At 40.5% G+C, this 22996-nt stretch overlaps 1 protein-coding gene across 2 annotated transcripts in view; it reads right to left on the reverse strand.

The window, feature by feature from the left end:
* Positions 1-22996, reverse strand: part of jade2 (jade family PHD finger 2) — a 647761-nt gene that overhangs the window by 497755 nt on the left and 127010 nt on the right. For both annotated transcript variants that reach the window (XM_034177959.1, XM_034177958.1), the window contains exon 3: positions 7430-7515. In XM_034177959.1, coding sequence (XP_034033850.1) covers positions 7430-7515 — 86 coding nt within the window. The remainder of the gene's footprint in view (positions 1-7429; positions 7516-22996) is intronic.

Genomic DNA, 22996 nt, shown 5'->3' on the forward strand with positions numbered 1-22996 from the left:
TGTCCAGTTACCAAAATATGACTGCAAAGCCTTGTGCTCTGCAACAGAGCAGTGCTGCTGAGAGAGATGCAAAGAGCCAGTGGTTTAAAAGGAAATGTGGCTCTTTAGCAGAGGCCCAGGTCATCACAGAGCCACAGTAGTAATTACTCACAGACGGATTACTGACAGGACCTTCCGACAGCCTATAGTTAACTGGTTGGAGGTGCACAGGCATGACACATGCTCTGCTGATGACATTACATCAGGGTGGTTCAGGGCTGTGAGCGGGACGTTTTACTTTATGCATTCCCTATCAAAACACGCAATTACATCTGCTTGCCGACATGCTTTACAAAATAAATCAGCCCTATTCTGGAGGCTCCAAAATGTCAAAAGTAAGCACACTTGTAACTTGAGTATTTAGAATGTGGGAAAACAATATTGCCACGACTGAATCTCACCACCGATTCTTGATTTAAAACTTCCTTCTGCAGTCATTTTAGGTGTAGAAGCAATTTACTCCAAATGACGGCAGTTTTTAAAGTGAAACTCTTCAAACTGCAAGAGACACACTCCTCTTACAGACGCCCGAAACCGCCCGAGTAGTAAGGCCTCAATTATGTTCAATTTTAAATACGGATGGGATGAGCCTTCTGTCCACACTCCGAGTTCATTCCTTCGCTATGCATATTTTTCAAAGTTTATGGACATGGACAATCCAGTACAGTAGAACCATAAAACGTGGGAGCAGTTTAGCAAACAATTTACATGAGATATGACCCTAAGCAACAAGGCACCCTAAGGCCCCGTCATGGGCAGGGCCTGTAGCAACCGATAATGTAATAATAATACAATAACATGCTTTTGGAGGGCGGTATGCATTTTCTGAGTCCCTCGCAGGCCCAAAATTGCAGACAACTGGGCATGGATGGAGGGACTCAGAAAATGCATACTGCACGACAACTGCATGTTATTTTTCATTATTATCACTTACTGAGATACACAACACGTGGAATCACATTAACAATATTTAAGCAAATGCGCAGATAAAAAGTTGGCTCACTTTAACTTTTGTCGTGTTGGCTGGTACCGCGCTGCTCTCCAAATTCGCCAGGGCGTCCTCATCAAGCTGGCTGCTTTGGCTGTTGTTCATTGTCGGACTATCCATAAGAAAATCATCTGAAATATCCATATTGGGACCAACACACACTTCTCACCTTTTCATCTTTTCCTCTGTAGACAGTTCTTGGGCTGCGTCCTATGATGTCATCAGTTTATGCACAGCAGGCGGGTATGGACAGGTAGTGCAAATGTAAATCTATGCTACCGGCCCAGCAATGCCTCAGTAAGTGATAATAATGGCCAATAATGTAATACTTGCCAATAACCTAATAACTCTGGCCATTTTAAATGTAACAAAGCCAATGAAGTAAAACTTGCCAATAATGTAAGAAAGTTTTTGAGCCAATATAGTAATTATTACAATATAGTAAGTTATTACATTATTGGCTGGATATTATTATATTATTATTGGCACAGCATTAAAAAAATCATTTGAAATGTAATAACTGCAACCAATAATGTAATAATACATAAATAGGACTGCATTTCTTGGAAATAATTTTTTGGGTAGTTTTTGTGTCATTTGCTCATCAAAAATAGATATAGTGGATGGCATAGCCGTGATATTCATTCATCAAGGGTATGTATTATGCAGCACTCTCTCTCTTTAGGTGTGCTGCAAGAGACAATTTGAGAATTATTTGTTGTACAAAATTTATATTTAGAATTTTGATAATTTTCTTAGTGTGTTTGCTTGGTGTAACAACTGGAGCTGATAAGGTAATAATATTGATATAATAGTATCATGTTTTGTTTGGCGCAGGGGTGGTGGCCAAGTGGGTAATGCACTTGGTTTCAGTGCAGATGTCTCTGGGTGCAAATCTCAACCCTGCCACATTTCTCCATGTAATGTGGACTTGCGTCAGGAACGGTACACGGCGTAAAACCTGTGCCAATTCAACATGCAGGTCCACCTCAGATTTGCTGTGGTAGCTAACGTTAGCTAGCTCTGCATCATGGCTGAAGGAGGCGAAGCCTGCACTGAACTTTTCCCTCCGTTTTAAAGGACCAAGTCGGCTTTTTTGTTTTATTTTCCGTGGAATAGCCTTTCAAGCCAAAAACAGTGGCAACAAAGCACCATAGCTATGGCCTGTGTCGGACGCGGAGCAATTCAAGATACCAGCAAAGGATTACATGTAAGGAGTAAACTTTGTCCCATCTTTGAAATCACTGAGAAGTACAAGCGGTGGACTCGAGTCGTGCTTGTGGTCGACGAAATTTCTCGCACAAACATGTCAAGACGGACAAATACATCTATTCCAAGCACTTTGTTGGTGAAGGTGGGCTAATATTGAGCATTCCGGAGTTCCGGATGTTATTCCACTCACATTTCTCCCTAAGCAAGTAAGTCATATTTCCCAAGGGGCAGATGCTACATGTTTAAAAGAGTGACTATTATTTTTGGTATTTTCTCTAAATTTATCAGTGGTATAGTGCTCGTAGGGGTAGACATCGCGTCAATTAGTGCGCCTGAATCACGCGCGCTTCATATGTAAATAGCCATAATGTTTTTAAAGCACATTTTAAAGCTATACATAATACCGTGAAACTGTGAAACTGCAGTATTTTTGCCCATGGTTATCATACTGTCCAAAATCTCATACCGGCCCATGCCTAAGCGTGAGATTGGTCGGAGAATCGGTGCATCATTGGTGCAACGCTCTACCATACTTTTGTGACGAAACGGGAGCTGAGCCAAAAGGCGAAGCTCTTGATCTACTGGTCAATCTTTGTTCCTACTCTCACCTATGGTCATGAGGGTTGGGTCATGACTAAAAGAACTAGATCGCGGGTACAAGCGGCCAAAATGGGCTTCATTAGGAGTCTGGCTGGTATCTCCCGTAGAGATAAGGTGAGAAGCTCAGTCATCCGTGGGGAGCTCTGAGTACAGCTGCTGCTCCTTTGCGTTGAAAGGAGCCAGCTGAACTGGTTCAAGTATCTGGTAAGGATGCCCCCTGGGCACCTCCCTAGGGAAGTGTTCCAGGCACGTCCATCTGGGAGGAGACCCCGGGGAAGACCCAGGACTAGGTAGAGACATTATATCTCCACACTGGCCTGGGAACATCTCGGGATCCCCCAGTCAGAGGTGGTCAATGTGGCCCAGGAAAGGAAAGTCCGAGGTCCCCTGCTAGAGCTGTTACCCCCGTGACACAATAAATTCTTATATAATTGAGAATCATTAAAGTTACCAGAGGAATAGCTAGTGTAATAAGATGTATTAGGTATAGATTTAATAATTTATCTCAATAGATATTGTTGCAGTTGCGTTCTTTTATTCTTTTGTATGAATACAAGTTGAGCGCATTGTTGCAAGAAAATATCTGCTATAATAAGACAGCTGAATGAGCTGATGTTTATATATATGTATCTGTAGGTTATAATTATATTAAGTATTATTGAAGTGTAGTTAAACCTGATATAAAAATGAAAAGTAGGTCCCTAATGACAAAATAATAGCTTAGTGAACAATGTATACTAATTTACCGAGTTCACCAGCATGCTTTACTACAAAATATCAACTTTAACAGTACGTTGGGCCTGTCTGTTGTATACAAAGTCTTTGCAGGTTACTGTTTAGAGTTGAAAAAGGGAATAACTTTGTCTTTAATTCCATTGCAGGTATTTTACAAGCCTGATGATGAACCTGGCCTTCTGTCTCTGCCTGAACCAGGGTTTCTACCTAATGCTGATGCTCAGTCTATAGCTAACCCTTTGCTTGACATGGTTGAGAATGCTGGCAATGAGCATAGAGTTCAATACCTACCTTCAGAGATCTTATCAAGAATCACTGTATTTTCTCTCAAGCAAGATATGTCAATGCTTGGGACATTCAATCGAGTCTTGGGACATTCAATCGAGTCTTTGTCATCCCAACCTATACATAAGAGAATCACTTGCAGAGAGTCTACTACTGGACAAAAAAGATGACTGTTCCATTAGTATTATCAAGCTCTACAAGGCTGCTGGATGCATAAATGGTCTAAGCATATGAATAAGACAGCTATTTGGCAATGACAGACGATGACGGATGAAAGCTTGGATTCTTCTTGGTGATGTCGCTTTTGGGCAGTACAAAGTTAAGGCCATATACTGGAAGAAGTAATGTCAATTTTATGTCGATGATTTTCCCCTCAGTTCAACTCAACCGTTTTTACATTTCTAAATGAGTGTTCATGTTCTGTGTTGTATATTGAGGTTAAGTGCCATATAGGGCCTGGTAATGGCATTCCAGTTGTTTAAATGCAGTTTTGAGTTTTAAGTGAGAATTGAATTGTTTTCCCTTGAGAAAGAGAAATGTTCTAATAAAAAATGTTTTCCAATAAATACATTTATTAAATTAATTTGACAATGTAACATCAAACAGAGGAACTGACATGGAATTCTGAATGTACATATGTAAGCAAATAAAAAAAATTCTAAATATAGATTTTGTACAACAAATAATTCTCAAATTGGCTCTTACAACCATATTTAAGGATAGAGAGTGCTGCATAATACAGTCTTAAATGAATGAATATGAGGACTATGCCATCCACAATATCCAAACTGCACAAAAACTACAAAAAGAAATGCAGTCCTATTTATGTATTATTACATTACTGGCTGCAGTTATTACATTTCAAAGGATGTGCCGATAATGAAATAACCAGCCAATAATGTAATAACTTATTACGCTATTGGCAAAATGTTATTACCTTATTGGATCAAAAACGTTATTACATTATTGTCAAGTTATTACATTATTGGCTTTATTACATTTAAAATGGCCAAAATTATTATGTTATTGGCAGGTATTACATTATTGGCCATTATTACATTATCAGTTGCTAGAGGGCCTTAGGGTGCCTTGTCCGCCGGCCAATCACAAAAAATAAAACTAATCGCAGGCTACCATAATTACAATTTGTACAAATTTCCAATATAGATGATCCATAATAATAATATTGATAAACACAATGTGCTTTATCCAAATTTGGCTAAAATAATTGTGAAAGATACGATTGGTTAGTGAAATGATCTGGGTAAAGCGTAAACATAAAATGGAATTGATATGTGTAGACTGTTGACTACTGGACTTAGCTGTGAAAAAGTGACAAGTGGAAAAAACAACTATGCTGAACTAAAATATGGATATACGGCATTTCTTTAATCAAGGACCACAGAGGGTCCCAGAAGAGAGTTAAAGAAATGGTGAATTTCAGCGTTACAGATAACTCCCCTTGGGTATGAGTTGTGTGTCCTGCTGGTAACAATAATAACTCGTCTCTAGAGAATGTTTAGCCTAAACTTGCATTTGGTGCATAAAGAAGGTGTGTAAAGCTTTTAAATCCTATTCAGTAGCCCAATATTATAGCTGTATTTAAACGGCCTTCACATGCGGTTAGCCTGCACTTGTGCTACAGCCCTGCGCTTTGTTCACCTGAGTCAGACATGCGAAGATTGCTTTTTCCTTCTCAAACTACATTATAATTGCATATTCAACAGTTCAAATTGCTGACCAGACACACCAACTTACAGGACATATGGAAGCATGTTCTTCTTCTTGTCTGGTCAGTACACTACACCAGTCCAGTGTAGATTTCAAGGTCTGTCTTGGCAGTTTAACATTTCCAGGTCTTTCTGGTTCAGGGTTCTGGCAGATGGAGACAGACCAGCAGGCATTCCATTGCCTGTTCCTCCCCACAATCACACACAGTTTGTCCATGCTCAATGTATCACCATTTATGCAAGAGAGCTTTGCATTGCCAAATCCACCATCCTGAGATGACTTAAACATGACCAGATGGGCCATCCCTTATTTGAATCTGATGGGAGAGATTCCTTCAGACCAAGCTTTAGCTTGTCTGTCACTCCCTGAAGATGACTGGACAACATTACCATCCATCACTTATACACACAGCCACTAAGGGGTTCAATGGAGATGGGACATACTGGAAGACTGGATGGATTGTCTAGCATTATTTTCTCACTGCATTACAGGAATTTGTTGATTGGGGTGGTAATATGAATCCTTGTCACTTGTCATGACAATGTTCCAACCTGGAACTTTAACCACCTATCCATACATAAGTGACAAAATTTTGCTGTTAGTGACAGTGACGGCTGTCGAAAATGCAGAATTCTGTTTGGCAAGAAAAGTTTGGCTCCGGTTGCAGTGGACAGCAAATTATTTTTGTGGTTCTTCAGTGTTGCATCACTGTGACCCTTCTGTTTGGAAGGACACATGGTGGTTTCACATTCATCATGTGGCTCCCCCAATCAGTACGGAGAAAAGGAGGACATTCATCAGTCAGCCATCAGAGCCACAAAGACAAAAACAAAAAGTGGTCAGCAGTGATGCAGTGGGAAACTAATGCTGCCTTCATTATTTTTCAGATATTTACTGAACACTACAGTGTTAAAGAGCGATACAGCTGTGTTCTGTTCCACCGCCTTTTCAAATAGGATTATTTAGATCTAAGACTTTTTTTTCCCAGATTTCATTAACTCCATCTTTAAGATTGGGTCTGTATAATTAGATTTAATAACTGCACTTCAAGGTTCAGAGTGGAGCTCAACAGGATAATTTCATCTCAGTTACAAACACTAATGTGGTGTTGTTTGATTGTCAGTCTTCCAAACATGTGGTGACACCATGAATCAGTTATACATTAGGGCTGTGTAGTTTGTAGAAGAACAACAAGCATGCATAACTACACCTTCAGGTTGTAGGGATCACACACCACATCTACTGAACATTTGGCCACATCCTTCCTTAGCCACACCAAATAAGAGAAGGTTAGGTTTCTGCTCCTGCATGGTGATTTTAACACTGAATGTCACACATGGCCTATGCTCGCATTGAATTTGTTGTCCTAGTTGATAAATGCGATAAACTGAATTAGTGAGTTCACCATCAAAACTTAAACTACTGGTTCATGTTTGAAATTAATGCCACCACAAATGTTGTAACATCTTCTCTTTTTGGCTTTGAAAGGAGTATTTTTTTTTTTTGTCTTTTGAGATGAGGTGATCTCCAAAAATATCTCCAAAGTTGAACCAAACCCTTTTGCACAAAATACAACCCGGTGACAACGTTCCAGCTCAAGCCTCACCAGAAACCACAGCCAACCAGAGCAAACTCATGGAATTATACCAGTGACCAATTCTGCTCTTCAAGTTATCACTAGTATTCCCAAAGGGACCAGATAAATGGTGACACCTGACCCAATCTAGTAATTCTACAAAGAAGTAGTAAAATCACTAAAAACTGTGACATTAAAATCACCAAAAAGAAGATGTTCCATGAAAGACAATAATATCTGGTGACCAAACCTGCCATGCTTACCTCTGAAGGTTTTTTGTGCTGGTGGCGGACCCATGTGCTGCTGGTGCCCATGTTCTTTGAAGACTTTGACCATGATGTCACATGACCTGTAGTGACAGCAAAAACTATTAGGCTCAAGGTGGTAAAAACTGACAGTTCCGTTTTACTGCATAAACAAGAAGTTCATTTGAAGAACAGACAGATATGACAAATTTCTGATAGTGACATTATTAGCACACAATTAATTTCGGTACACAGTTAAAGAGAATAAAGCATATTTTAGGCCTGACAAGGCTAAAACAAATATAATGCAATACAACTTCACAATGGAAATTCACACATGCAAAACTGCATGAAACATCATTGTAAAAATCTCAGTTTTGCAGGTTTACTGCCATGTTTTCCAATGTCATTGTTGCTGATATGTCGCTTGTTATCTATATTATAATAGCCAAGTGGCCTCTGTGTGTGTGTGCATGTGTATGGCTTCGATCATGCAAAACCCGGGGAGAACTGACATTCGCTGTTTGGCTGGGTCAAGGATGAAAAATGCTAAAACGGAAAGTTGATATGACAAATATTTTTGGAGAAATTAGCAATTTTAGCTAACCAATAAACAATGGTGGTTTTCGGCATTGTCGCTTATGTGTAGAAAGTTCTCGAGATTCTCTGAATCTCCTGATTATATTATGGACTGTAGATGATGGAATCCCTAAATTCCTTGCAATTGAACGTTGAGAAACATTGTTCTTAAACTGCTGGACTTTTTTTTACACAATTGTTCACAAAGTGGTGATCCTCGCCCCATCTTTGCTTGTGAATGGCCGAGCCTTTTGGGGATGCTCCATTTCTACCCAATTATGACACTCACCTGTTTCCAATTAGGTGTTCTTTGAGCATTCATCAACTTTCCCAGTCTTTTGTTGCCCTATCCCAACTTTTTTGAAATGTGTTCCAGGCATTCATTTCAAAATGAGTAAATATTTGCACAAAAACAACAAAGTTTATCGGTTTGAACATTAAATATCTTGTCTTTGTGGTGTATTCAATTGAATATAGATTGAAGAGGATTTTCATGTCATTGTATTCTGTTTTTATTTACATTTTACACAACGTCCCAACTTCATTGGAATTGGGGTTGTATTACCACCCTTGAAAAATGTCAGCTACCTATTTTATAAACACTAGCCAATCTAGGGCCTGTGGATTCCCAAGGGCAACATGCTAGTATCTCTTATACCTCCTTATTGCACATATTTATAGTGTGTTTGTAATGGCGCGTTCACACCGGGTGTGATCAGATGCTACAAATTCACAGGGGTCGCGTGGCGACGGACGCGCCTCCTTCGCCCGGTGTGACGCTCTGCTTTTGCTGCAAAAATTAGCCCCGGTGCGTCATCAAAGAGGAGGAGCTTCCATTCCGCTCGCCAGCTCCGGTTGTCAGTCAAGTTAACATGACGGACCTTGATCACACGGAGGGAGTTGTTGTGGAAAGCTGACAAACATGAGAGGTTCCCAATTCGGGGAATTTCATTATTTGCTGCAGGAGCTGCGTCTGGATGACAGCTGCTTTCAGCGGTCCTTCCACCTCTGCGGGACCCAGTTTGAGGACCTCCTGTCCCATTCATGCGCGCACATGTAAACAATAAAAAAAAAGAAAAGAAACTCTGCTGCTTGCTGCAGGGCTGCAGCTCGCTCTTTCCCCCCCAAAAAAACTCTGTAATAATTATGTTTAGAAACCAGTCACCATTTGTTTTATTATACATCTGTGTAGTTAATTAATACAACCCCTGGCAAAAATTATGGAATCACCGGCCTCAGAGGATGTTCATTCAGTTGTTTAATTTTGTAGAAAAAAGCAGATCACAGACATGACACAAAACTAAAGTCATTTCAATTGGCAACTTTCTGGCTTTAAGAAACACTATAGGAAATCAGGAAAAAAAAAAAATGTGGCAGTCAGTAACGGTTACTTTTTTAGACCAAGCAGAGGGGGAAAAAAAAATATGGAATCACTCAATTCTGAGGAAAAAATTATGGAATCATGATAAACAAAAGAACGCTCCAACACATCACAGTATTTTGTTGCACTACCTCTGGCTTTTATAACAGCTTGCAGTCTCTGAGGCATGGACTTAATGAGTGACAAACAGTACTCTTCATCAATCTGGCTCCAACTTTCTCTGATTGCTGTTGCCGGATCAGCTTTGCAGGTTGGAGCCTTGTCATGGACCATTTTCTTCAACTTCCACCAAAGATTTTCAATTGGATTAAGATCCGGACTATTTGCAGGCCATGACATTGACCCTATGTGTCTTTTTGCAAGGAATGTTTTCACAGTTTTTGCTCTATGGCAAGATGCATTATCATCTTGAAAAATGATTTCATCATCCCCAAATATCTTTTCAACTGATGGGATTAGAAAAGTGTCCAAAATATCAACGTAAACTTGTGCATTTATTGATGATGTAATGACAGCCATCTCCCCAGTGCCTTTACCTGACATGCAGCCCCATATAATCAATGACTGTGGAAATTTACATGTTCTCTTCAGGCAGTCATCTTTATAAATCTCATTGGAACGGCACCAAACAAAGGTTCCAGCATCATCACCTTGCCCAATGCAGATTCGAGATTCATCACTGAACATGACTTTCATCCAGTCATCCACAGTCCACAATTGGTTTTCCTTAGCCCATTGTAACCTTGTTTTTTTTCTGTTTAGGTGTTAATGATGGCTTTCGTTTAGCTTTTCTGTATGTAAATCCCATTTCCTTTAGGCGGTTTCTTACAGTTCGGTCACAGAAGTTGACTCCAGTTTCCTCCCATTCGTTCCTCATTTGTTTTGTTGTGCATTTTCGATTTTTGAGACATACTGCTTTAAGTTTTCTGTCTTGACGCTTTGATGTCTTCCTTGGTCTACCAGTATGTTTGCCTTTAACAACCTTCCCATGTTGTTTGTATTTGGTCCAGAGTTTAGACACAGCTGACTGTGAACAACCAACATCTTTTGCAACATTGCGTGATAATTTACCCTGTTTTAAGAGTTTGATAATCCTCTCCTTTGTTTCAATTGACATCTCTCGTGTTGGAGCCATGATTCATGTCAGTCCACTTGGTGCAATAGCTCTCCAAGGTGTGATCACTCCTTTTTAGATGCAGACTAACGAGCAGATCTGATTTGATGCAGGTGTTAGTTTTGGGGATGAAAATTTACAGGGTGATTCCATAATTTATTCCTCAGAATTGAGTGAGTCCATATTTTTATCCCTCTGCTTGGTCTAAAAAAGTAACCGTTACTGACTGCCACAATTTTTTTTCCTGATTTCTTATAGTGTTTCTTAAAGCCAGAAAGTTGCCATTTGAAATGACTTTAGTTTTGTGTCATGCCTGTGATGTGTTTTTTTCTACAAAATTAAACAACTGAATGAACATCCTCCGAGGCCGGTGATTCCATAATTTTTGCCAGGGGTTTAAAATGTTCTCCACAGACGATTCGCTCGCGCGTGCACCTAAAAAGAAAAAAAAGAAACTCTGCTGCTTGCTGCAGGGCTGCTCCTCGCTCTTTCCCAAAAATCTCTGTCATAATTGTCTTTAGAAACCAGTCACCATTTGTTTTATTATACATCTGTGTAGTTAATAAGTAAAATAATCTCCATGGACGATTCGCTCGCGCGCACGTAAAATAAAAAGAAAAAGAAACTCCCCTCCCCGCTGCTGTGGGGCTGCTGCTCGCTCCAAAAACTCTGTCATAATTGTGAAATAAAGGACAAAAGAGACATAAGTCCTGCTCACAGGCTGCTACCAGATACAAGACATGTTCACATCTTCAGTCAAACTCCAGACATCTCCACGTCACTACATATTCAGTCCCTGATTGGTCATCGCGGCGCGACGAAAAAGTTCAGATTTTCAACTTGGGGAGGAGGGCAACGCAACGTGATGCGACGCAGTATCGCACCACAAATGCGCGAATCGCTCAAAATCGCTTCACTCACGTCGCTTCATTCACGTCCATCGCGTCGCGCTGCGTGACTTGGCACCAAAACACGCCGTTCCATTTTGATTACATGGCAACCTGACGCTGCTGTCGCTCACGTCGTGCCCGGTGTGAATGCAGCATAAGAGTACTTCTTTAAAGTTCTTGTGCCTTTTTTAATCTGGGGGCTACCTAACAAAATGTTACGTGTATGCATAATGACAAAGAATTCTTGATTCTTATTTTGTTGCTGTTCCACCTCCACAGAAAGTACAAACAAACAGAGATTACGCACATTTACTGATCTGATTATAAATAAAAGAAAAAAGTAATTGGAATTCCTTTCCGAAGTAGGGCTTCAAGTGAATGCTGTCATAAAGGGGTTTGTGATACAAAGTGGCATCATTCAAACTGATATTCCTGTGGTCATTTCAATTTCAGGTAATCACTCACTTGTTAAGCATCTCCTGTTTAGAACTGCACATAAATCCTAGTTTATATAAATATGATGAATGATATAGATGGAATTTAGAGTTAAAATGTATCTATGTAAGCAAAGGTAAAATTAAAATGATTCATGCAAACAGTTTGCTGTTGTAAACTATTTATAAAATTAGAAGATTTGTCTTATGAAGTAATGAAGAGTCTATATTCCAACCACTGAATTCTTCTGTGTTCTTCTATTTGGAAGGCATTTTAAAACCTCTGCATCAATGGTTAGTAAGGAGTTCAATCAAATTCATGTTAACAGCAAAAACTAAAACAGGGGTTTTACAATCATGTTAAGCAGCACTACGTCATTTGAACAATTCTCCGCCCACATCAGATTATATTCACGTAGCTGACACGTTTATCCAAAGCAATTTACAACTGAGGAATCACAATCAAGCTACAGTTCGAAGGCAGATTTCAGCATAATAAATACTGTTGTCGTGGGTCACATTTCTGGTGTTTTATTCCGGGCTCTGGGTAACTCCATTGCCTGTGTATCATTACTCCGTGTTGTTTCATAGCTTTCTAATGATATTCCCTTCCGTATTAATTATTCCATGCAATCTCTAGTGATTCCCATATTTGTTAATTCTACTTCATGCACTCCAGTGATTCCTCTTAGATATCATCTCGTCTTCTCTTGTGATTCTCCTCCATCTTAATTATTTCTTGTGCTTTTACTCTACATCTCTGTGTTTTCTTCTGTGTGGTTTTACTTCCTGTTCACAAGTTTCCAGATTCACGCATTTCTGCACTTCCACGATTAACTGTTTGCTGACTGTTATAATGTTAATGTTACTAATTTGCCAGATTGCATAGTATAATGCCTCGCTCGCTGGCGTTGTTTTCCATAGTTGCCTCTATGTTACCGACACTGTCATTACGCATTTTCTGAGGTTGGTCTGCCAATTCCAGATTTGGTCCCTTTATTAATATCTCTGTGTGCTGAACCTCGACCTGTGATTTTGGATCATTCTTCTGCGGCTCTCTTTCAGTACTCACTTGCTGATTGGACTGATTGCCAATGGACCTGATCTTCACCTACGTAAGCAACCAATTTCTCAGAGTGCCTCTGCCAGAATTGTTTTTGTGTTTGTGCCCGGCTAGCAATCAAACATTCACTGATGGCTGCATTAAAGTGTAGACTCATCTGTAGACTCTCCAAAACATTGCTGGGATGTTACTTAGAGTGTTACCAACCAATGGACCCAAAAATCTGCTACACCATTTTGACATAATGTTGCTGTAATCTTATTATAATCACGCAAAATAAATTATGCACAGCATAAAACACACGGGAAGCACTTCATAGGAGGAAAGCAGTGAGGCTGTAGGGAAAATGTTTATCTCTGTGTTTTCTGCTGTGTATCAATAATTTCAAGCACCAGTTATGTGCGCATCTGTGTATAACCCCATTTGAATGCCCCTACAAAAAAAATAAATACATTTAAAAAAGTGAGTTACCACGAGAAAAATGTAAATGTTATCTACATAGCGTAGTCACGGTGAAAAGATTATTGCTGGATTGGAACACATTTTCTTAATACATTCATATTATCTTTTGCATGTGTTCCACCAGTGTGTACACAATGAAGGAAACAAATGTTACAAGACTCTAGCCAGTGAATGCTGCAGTAGAAAGCTGCCAAAACTTGGACGGAAGATTTTCTTTCCGATACAACTAAACCGTGACCTCCAAACAACGTCGCAAGTACGTTCTGTGTTAGCTAGGTGGACTGTTGATTCTGATTACTCACATACAGAATTCTGGAACTGTGTACAATAAACCAGCTTTTACACTACCATCATTGTGATTCTCTGCATTGGGGTCACCAGTTATAGCATTACAACTACCTTTACAATTTTACGAATACTTCAGTATAATGATGAATTCATCTTTGCATATGCATACAAACCAACCGATCCATCCTAACTTCTCGAGAATAAGCACCTATTTGCCAAAACCAGGTGAAATGTAGGCATGCCCCTGCCATTCTACAGCCAATGGGGCCCTCAATACTCAGGCACTTGCGTGCTGGATCATTCAAACAGAACCATAGCCCATGACCACAGTAGAGTAGCTGATGAACCCTCACAATGCAAATCATACTCCTCATCAGAATCTTCCAAAGTAACCTTTTTTGTTTGTTTCTTTTTACATAAAGTTATTCCAGCAGTTTCCAAAGATCATAAGAAGAAACTAAGTAACAAAGACACTTAGTCATCACCTCAGGTCACTTGTTAGCATCCAAGACTCACAATCACACAGTGAAACAAGAAGCACCAGGACCCTTAAGACTTGGATTTTCGCTCTCCTGTAAAGGTGTCAGCATTGACAAACACCTCTGTCCAGCGGCATCACGACTCCTTAAGCTCTTCCCAGGCAACTCTCCATATCAAAGGCCAAGGACCCAGAGACATGAATGTCAGTTGAGGTAAGTGAATGTTTCTGCAAGTTCACCACTTTCACCACAAAAAAATACACTTCTCATGGCTGTTTCCAGGAAGCCACTGACACTCTTAGGGTGTTTTCATATTAGACTGTTTCATACTGTGCCTGAGGACAATTGCCCCCACTCCTCCCAGGGCCAGCTTCACATTGTATTATTCTTCTTCACCCTTGTGCATGTAAATGCAGTACTCTTGAATTATTCCAAAAAATCTCAGAACTTTTGTTTGTAATGTCCAGTTTTCAGTTGTGACTGTTTGCTTTTGGAAGCCCATATTTATAGCAAACATTTAATTTCTTCAGCAGAACAGAGAAATTCTTTCACTGTTATGTTTGAAAAAGACTGCTGCAGAGTAATTACCTCACATCTTAAATAGCAGCCCACTTCCTGGTTTGGGTAGTTTGCTTTCCCACCATGTGTGAACCATACACACACGCACACACACACGCACACACCATAGTCGAGTGTTTGCATCCACTTTTTCAAGTGGATGCAAACACAGTTTGCTGAATTGTGCTCAAGTACAGTACACAGTGTTCACACGACAAGACTCTGGTGTCAAGCGTACTCAGATCCGGGAAGGAGTCACTGGATGTAAAAAGTAAGTCCCTTCGGCTGCTCCCTTGTTTGCACTCGGGGTTGCCACAGCAAATCCAAGGTGGATCTGCATGTTGATTTGGCACAGGTTTTACGCCGGATGCCCTTCCTGACGCAACTCCACATTACATGGAGAAAAGTGGCAGGGGTGGGATTTGAACCCAGAACCTTCTGAACTGAAACCAAGCACATTAACCACTTGGCCACCACCCCTGCTATGGATGTAAGGCCCTATAAACGTGATCCAAGACCATCATAAACCCACACACTCAGATTCCTCACTCAGCTTCTCAAGTGCTGCAATCAATGTTTCCACTGATTCTGCAATGATTACAACATTGTCAGCAAATGTTTCAATTCAATTTCAATTTATGTGTATAGCACCAAATCACAACAATGCTGCCTCAAGGTGCTTCACAGAGGTAAGGTCTAAACAGAAGAAACAGAAAAACAGAAACAGAAAAATCAGAACAGCAACAAAAACAGAGTCCTTAATTGAAATTAAAAAGCAGTCCATCTTGGGTCTTTAATCTATGTCTGTCCATGTCTAGCACAGGTAGGTCCTGAAGAGGTAGGACTGTCAATCTTTGCTGCAACAAATAGGGCATCCTGAGGTTAGTCTGGTACCCTGGAGTGCAGGGCCAGCATCCGTCGAAGGTCTCGACAGTGCCTCGTCAGTGCATCTGACAGTGAGAAAAAGAGCAGAATAAGTTTGCCAGAAGTAGCTACACCTGAGGGATTACTAAGGTGTTCGCTGGCGGCTAGCCCTATGCTTCACTAACAGACCCAGAATTTAGATGTAGTGAGGCCAAAACTTGTTCCATTGCTAATAATATAAATTAAAAGGAGAGGAAGCATAGTTACACACTACACTGGCATGCTAAGTCATACGAAAGGGAGAATAGATGCATCTTTTGTCTGGATTTGAATGTCTCTAGGAAATCTGACTGTTTTATCTCTGCAAGGAGATCATTCCACAAGACAGACACACGATAAGAGAAGGGCCTGCCAACTTTTTTTTAAACCTTAGGGACACAAATTAGTCCAGTGACCTGAGAATGCAGAGCACGGGCCAGTACGTAGGGTGTAATAAGGCCAGCTAGGTAGGGAGGTGCTAATCCATTAATAATTTTATAAATTAGCAACACAGCCTTAAAAGCAGACCTCACAGAGACAGGAAGCCAATGAAGGGAGGCCAAAATCGGTGTAATGTGGTCAAACTTTTTGCATCTTGTCAAAACTCTGACAACAGCATTTTCAATCAAATGGAGACCCCTAATGTTGGACTGCAGTAAGCCAGAGAATAGGACATTGCAATAAACCAGTCTAGAAGAGATAAATGCATGGATCAGAGTCTCTGCATCAGCCACAGACAGGATGGGACAAATCTTCACTATGTTCCAAAGGTGGAAGAAAGCAGTTCTCGTCTTTTCTCTGAGATATTGGTCAAAGGACAGTGTGGGATCCAAAATCATGAAGCACGAGTCTACATTAAGCATCAGTTGTTCAAACTGATGTCGATGTCTCAATGGATATAGTGCTTCTCCTGGCAAAGAAAAGCACCTAAGCAGCTGGTTTCCAACACCCAGTCCATGCAAGCAGTCAACCCTGCAGGAGCCAGAACACATTTCTGAAGAACGCCAATTTATACTGTGAAAAATGTCGAGATTTTGTTCCTGCTCTGTATAACACCTGTGTGTAGGCTGGCTATGATGTCCCACAACTTCGCGTGGATCCGACAAATTCTCAGGATGTCAGATGTCAACCACAGAACAGCCCAATCAACCAAATCGGTTTGCAAAAATCAACATAGGCTGCAAAGAAGCACAGCCAATATTGATGCTTGTGTTCAATGAGTACTTGCAGAGGTAGAATGCGGAACCACATTGTTAACCGGAGAAGTTAACAATTAAGGTTAATTGTTAACTTCTCTGGTGTGAAGCTAGGCTGTTCTGATCACTGAGCAGCAATTCAATGGCACTGAATTTTATGAAGAATAAGCCTTGCAAGCATCTGAGCACTGATATCAGAATGCACCCCTTTGCAATCCATGTGGTCAACCCTTCCTTCCCAGACAGGGACAAGACATCCTTTCTTCCAATCTGTAGGGATGATACCCAACACCCAGACTGAAACAAAGATTAGTTGCAATACCAGCAGAACAACAACTCCACCCTTTTTGGAGCTCGGCTCTGATGCTGCAGATCTCTGGAGCTTTCCCTACCCTCAGCTCATTCGCTATGTTTGTCTCACCAACATTTGGTGGTTCACAGTTGACTGCAGAATCCCCCACAACATCCCTGGAACAGGAGATATCTAACATGCCAGCATGAATAACCGGGAACAGCTGAAAGACAAACACAAATACAAGCGACCACACTTGTGAAAACAAACTCAAGCCAATGGCCCAACTCTTCAAAAGAAGCCCAAAAAAAGCAAACTCCCAAAGTTGTTTAACTAAATATATAGGTTACTTAATTAATATTTCAGCTGTTATGTCCAAAACAAAAGAGTAACACAATACTAAAAAATGGAAATTAAACTATAGACTCACTCCAAAGATTTTAGATCAGGTCACTACAGAAAGTACTTTATTGAAGCAATCACCACTTTATTTGGGTAATAAGTCCCAAGAATTTTTTGGGAGTTGGTACATCAACTTTACAGGTCAAAGTCATAATAAAATACAATAATATTTCAAGCCAAAAATCACAGAGACATACCATTTTTATTTATTTGCTCTTCAGAAAGAGTTGCAAATGAAGGTTTTTTTTTTTACCTTTATTTAACCAGGTTAGTCCCATTGAGATCGAGATTTTGCAAGGGAAACCTGGACAATTACAAAGTTTCCAATTCACCTAACCTGCATGTCTTTAAATGTGGGAGGAAAACCATGAAAACACGGGGAGAACATGCAAACTCCACACAGAAAGGCCACCGGTGGAAATCGAACCCATGACCTTCTTGCTGTGAGGCAACAGCGCTAACCACTAAGCCATCGTGCTGCCCGGACTGTGGCTGCCCACTGCTCCTAGTGGCTGAATTGCATCTAACTGTAACTAGGATGGGTTAAATGCAGAGGACAAATTTCACTGTATGTATGTATATGTAAATGTATAATGACAATAAAGGCTCTTTTCTAGTCTACTTTATGAAGCAATGATCATAAATATTCAACTCTGTGAGGGCCGAGTGCTCACAGATACAAAATTACAGAAATGATTGTTAAATTAGTTTGCACATTTTGTATTGCTTGGGTTAGTTTGCACTGGCATCGTGTGTGTGTGTGTGTGTCTCTCTCTCTCTCTCTCACACACACATGTACAGGCAGGTTCTGACATGTAAACAAAATATATAGCTTTACTAATAATGGTGTTGAAACTTTGTGGGAGCGACAGTAGGTGGAGATTTTTGACAAGTTGGAATGAGACTGTAGGGAATGAGGCCAAAATAAGTGGGGAAAAAGCCAAAATCACTTACACGCACAACCAAGCAGCACTGAGCTCAGGGCTGTATTTGTACACTACACCAGTAAGCTGAGAGTCATTCCACATCTACCCTCAAGACAATGTCAAAAATGTCATTGTGTAGGACTCTACGTCTACTTAGAAATGATTTATGGGTGCAGCATTGTGATTTTTTTTTAACACATGCAAGAATTATCTTATTTTATTTGACTCAGCGAAGCATTGTTGGAGCCAAGTCCCAAACCCTCAAAGCCAAGTCCAAGGCTTTGACATCTCAAGGGCAAGTTTAAGGCATAAATAAAGAAAAACCAAAATAAAAATGGTGCATACAAAGACAGACATTCACACAAAAAGAGAACAAGACAAAGAACATGGACGTTCATCTGCGAAACATCGTATATTATGAAAGTAACTTCAAGAACAGCAGTTGTTTCCAGTAAAAGTATTATTCTGTGTTGTACAAGTTGTTCAGGTATGTCAGTGCAATTTGAAATATGAAGAAAATACTTGGCCATTAACTTCCTAACAGATTCTAAATATGCTACATCTAAATATGCCAGACATGACACTCATACTAATCTATGTCTTCTCTACCTCTGAGGCTAAATGATATCATAAAGTACTGTATTTTCCAGAGTACAGGTTGATATAATTGACGCGAAAAATAGTATCATTCATCACACTTTCCCATGGCCAGAATTACATACGAGGTCTGTCAATAAAGTAACGGCCCTTTTTATTTTTTTCAAAAACTATATGGATTTCATTCATATGTTTTTACGTCAGACATGCTTGAACCCTCGTGCACATGCGAGAGTTTTTCCACGCCTGTCGGTGACGTCATTCGCCTGTAAGCACGCCTTGGGAAGGAGTGGTCCCGCCCCCTCGTCGGATTTTCATTGTCTGGAAATGGCGGAATGAAAAGGACTTTTTTTTCCATCAGAATTTTTTCAGAAGCTGTTAGAGACTGGCACCTGGAAACCATTCGAAAAATTTATCTGGCTTTCGGTGAAAATTTTACAGGCTTCACAGAGAATAAGGACTGTTACTACAGCTTTAAGGACCCCTTTAAGGACCCCTTTAAGGACGCTCGGCGTGCCGTGCTCCGAGCTGCGACGACACGGCACAAGCCACCGGACCATTTCTAAACAGATGGCTCTGTGGATACGAGACCGTCGTGTGCTCTTTCTCTGGTTATCACAAGAGTTGGACATCAGCCATTTTCCGGCAGATTTCACTTTTAACAAGAGATTTTGTCATGGAAAGCCGCGCGGAGGCTTCGCGCGTAAAGACCGATTCGCTTTGGAAGCAAGACAAAGGAACACCTCCGTTTCGGCGTGTCAGAGGACAAGTTTGGACATGCCTATCTCAGCTTTCAATGCTTACCAGCCAAGGTGTGCTCACAGGCGAATGACGTAACCGACAGGCGTAGAAAAACTCACGCATGCGCACGAGGGTTCAAGCATGTCTGACGTAAAAACATATGAATGAAATCCATATAGTTTTTGAAAAAAATAAAAAGGACCGTTACTTTATCGACAGACCTCGTAAAGAAATTGTTTAAAATCAAGAGGGGGTAGCCGAAAAAAAGAGAAATCTGCGAACCTTTAACCCTATTCAGGACTTTTGTGAGCTCAATATGGAGAAAGCAATTGCCATGGGGTCCAATGGACCCCAAAAGTCCTGAATACAGTTAAAAGGACCTAAGTTTCAAAATCTGCATGAAGGTTTCCATATTACAACCACAGAAAAAAAACAATTAGATAAATCTACAATTATTTTCTTCAGCCCCAGTCGCACCTGTGTAATGCTTGTGTTCTAGATTATGTTTAGGGTCTTGTTACACCTGTTCATGTCATAATATCTCAGAGTCAGCTAGGACATCAACTTCAAATACATTTACTGGGCCATACTATGTAGTTGACAGGGATGTAAATCAACAGACTCAAATGAGGATGTAATATTGGACATCCACTGGCAAAGGTATATTGTATAGCACAAAAAACAAGATGCAACATTACAAGGCGGGAAATCACCCGTTGTGTGTAGTGCAGAAACCTGCTCATTGACGTAAACACTTTGTAATTAAAGATTAATAATAAGAGGTCAAGGCCATTAAAGCATGCCAAGGCAGTGTTGTCAAAACAGCCCAACATGGTGTCAGACCCAAACCCAAATAAACAGAGTGAAACATAAGGAAGGAGATGTTGCAGGCTTATATGAACAAGGTTGATGCCATATAGAAGTGAGACAAATTACAACAGTGAGAAGAGAAAAAAGATGACAACTGATGGAGGAGATAGAGAAAATGCTCATCATCATCATATTTTATCAGACCAGACTGAGAGCCATGATTTTGCCGATGGTATGCCATTTTTTTTTTAGGCCATTATCAGTGAGATGTATGCTAAGGGGGCACTGTTCTTTTATGTAGACTTTTATGTGGTCCAGGTCTGGTGGTAAAAAGGACAAACATGAACATGAAATGCCAATTCCCGTGACTTTCCATGTGGCTATACTTCCAATCTCTTAGACAGACCTTTCACGGAGACTGAAGAATATCTATTAAGATGTTTAATAAGTAATGACAATATAAATAGCACCTTGTTAAGCAGTGAGTCCACTGTGGAACTTTACAACCTCATTAATACACAGCATAATGGCAATTAACCAGACAGTGGAGCCAATATACCACCCACCACTTAAGTCAGAACCCCTGTGTGTTTTCCCGTGTGAGCCTCGCTTCATACAGTATACAACATTAGTGAATACGGCCCTACGCAACATCAATTAAATGTCAAAATTCCCATCACATCTCAATAATTAAAGTACATCAAACTGGCCATTGCAGTGTTTACACTTATGAACAACCAAAAACAGATACTTTAGAATGAATACGTTGAAAATACAGACAATAAAGTCAAAAATTAACAAACGCTAGTACAAGTACGTATTTAATATAACATCTAAGTTGACAATTTCACAGTTTTTATTTTAGACAAGTGGGGCATGGATACAACATTTACATGTAACTGTCTTATGGGCTTCTCACACTGAACACATCATTTGATCAAGTGTCTCCAAGTGTCTCCAAAAACTCCACCAAGAGGTTGAAACTGCAGAGGAGACCTTCATCTGGTTAAATGTCCTGAGTCCAGCTCACCTGTCATCTCTGAAAATCAACACCTGCTGCTACACTTCTAAATAAAACAAAGGCTCTTTAAACATCAACTATTTTATTATTTGAAAAAGCTGTAAGAGGCGCCTCGCCATGCTGTGTGCGCTCAGACATGGCTGGCCGCTCTCCATCTCTACATACATATGCCATACATATGCCCATGAAACACACACTTCACTAGTGCCTTCACTAGAAAAAAAAATCTGAAATTCTATCACAACTAAGCACAGTACTCGCAGTATCATTTGTATACGGTGGCTGTGATTCTAACAGCTTGTTGGAGATCCTAAGAATTCTCAGGATGTCAACAGAATGAAATGCTTTGCGAAAACCAACACAGGCTGCCAAGAAGCACTGCCGATATTTGCTTTTGTATTCAATGAGTACTTCTTGTATGTTCTGTAGCTGCACACAGACTGCAGGCCTCTGGTGCAGGGGCGGACCCACAAGGGTGAGAAGTGGGAAAGCAGCCCACCCCCTGCCCAACACATTAAAGGTCCACTTTTATAGCCATTTTTTGACATTTATACATATAATAACATTAACCAGATTCTACTACTTTGAAAAAATACCCTTATTTTATAGAACCCTTATTGGTTATAGGAGGGAGGGGGCGCTCCAGTGTGTGTGCGAACCAACAATCATCGTTGATTCCGAACGAAAAGATCACTGTATCCTCTGTGAATTCAAGGTCAGTAACCCTTTCCTTACCAACAAAGATGCACAAGGTACTAGTTTCCAAACCCTACTCAACACTCAGTTCATGCAAGCATTGAACATAGTAGACACCAGAACACATATTTTATAGAACCCTTATTGGTTACAGGAGGGAGGGAGCACTCCAGTGCGTGTGCGACCCAACAGTCGTCGTTGATTCCGAACGAAAAGATCACAGCATCCTCTGTGAATTCAAGGTCAGTAACCCTTTCCTTACCAACAAAGATGCCCAAGGTACTAGTTTCCAGTGCATGTGCGACCCAACAGTCAAGTCCAGTCTATCTGTCTTCGTATAGTGATTGTTTTATTGTTACTGGTTTTTACTTTATTAACATCTGTGTGAGAGTGAACTTGCCAGTGACCCAGCGATGCTTTTTGTCAAAATTGTTACTCACTTGGTTGCAATTTTGAGTGTAACAACGTTGCTGCTCAACGTTCCTACCTGCCATGGTGTGGAGGAGCACAGCGAGCTGGGGAAAGTGTCTCTCAGCCATGACTTCCTTATTTCTTTACGGACATCGATCACCGGTCATACACCAGCGGACATCCCTGCTGAACTCTGTAGACTGAACGCAAGAAGCAGGAATTGGAGTCAGAAAAAGGGAGAAGAGGTGGATTACACCAGAGACTGAATCGTCTCAGTCTTGACAACCGCCGCAGACTGCCTCCCCTTCCTACAATCCTGCTGTCAAATGTCCAATCTCTCAG

Source organism: Thalassophryne amazonica, chromosome 9 (genome assembly GCF_902500255.1).
Source record: "Thalassophryne amazonica chromosome 9, fThaAma1.1, whole genome shotgun sequence".
Lineage (NCBI taxonomy): Eukaryota > Metazoa > Chordata > Actinopteri > Batrachoidiformes > Batrachoididae > Thalassophryne > Thalassophryne amazonica.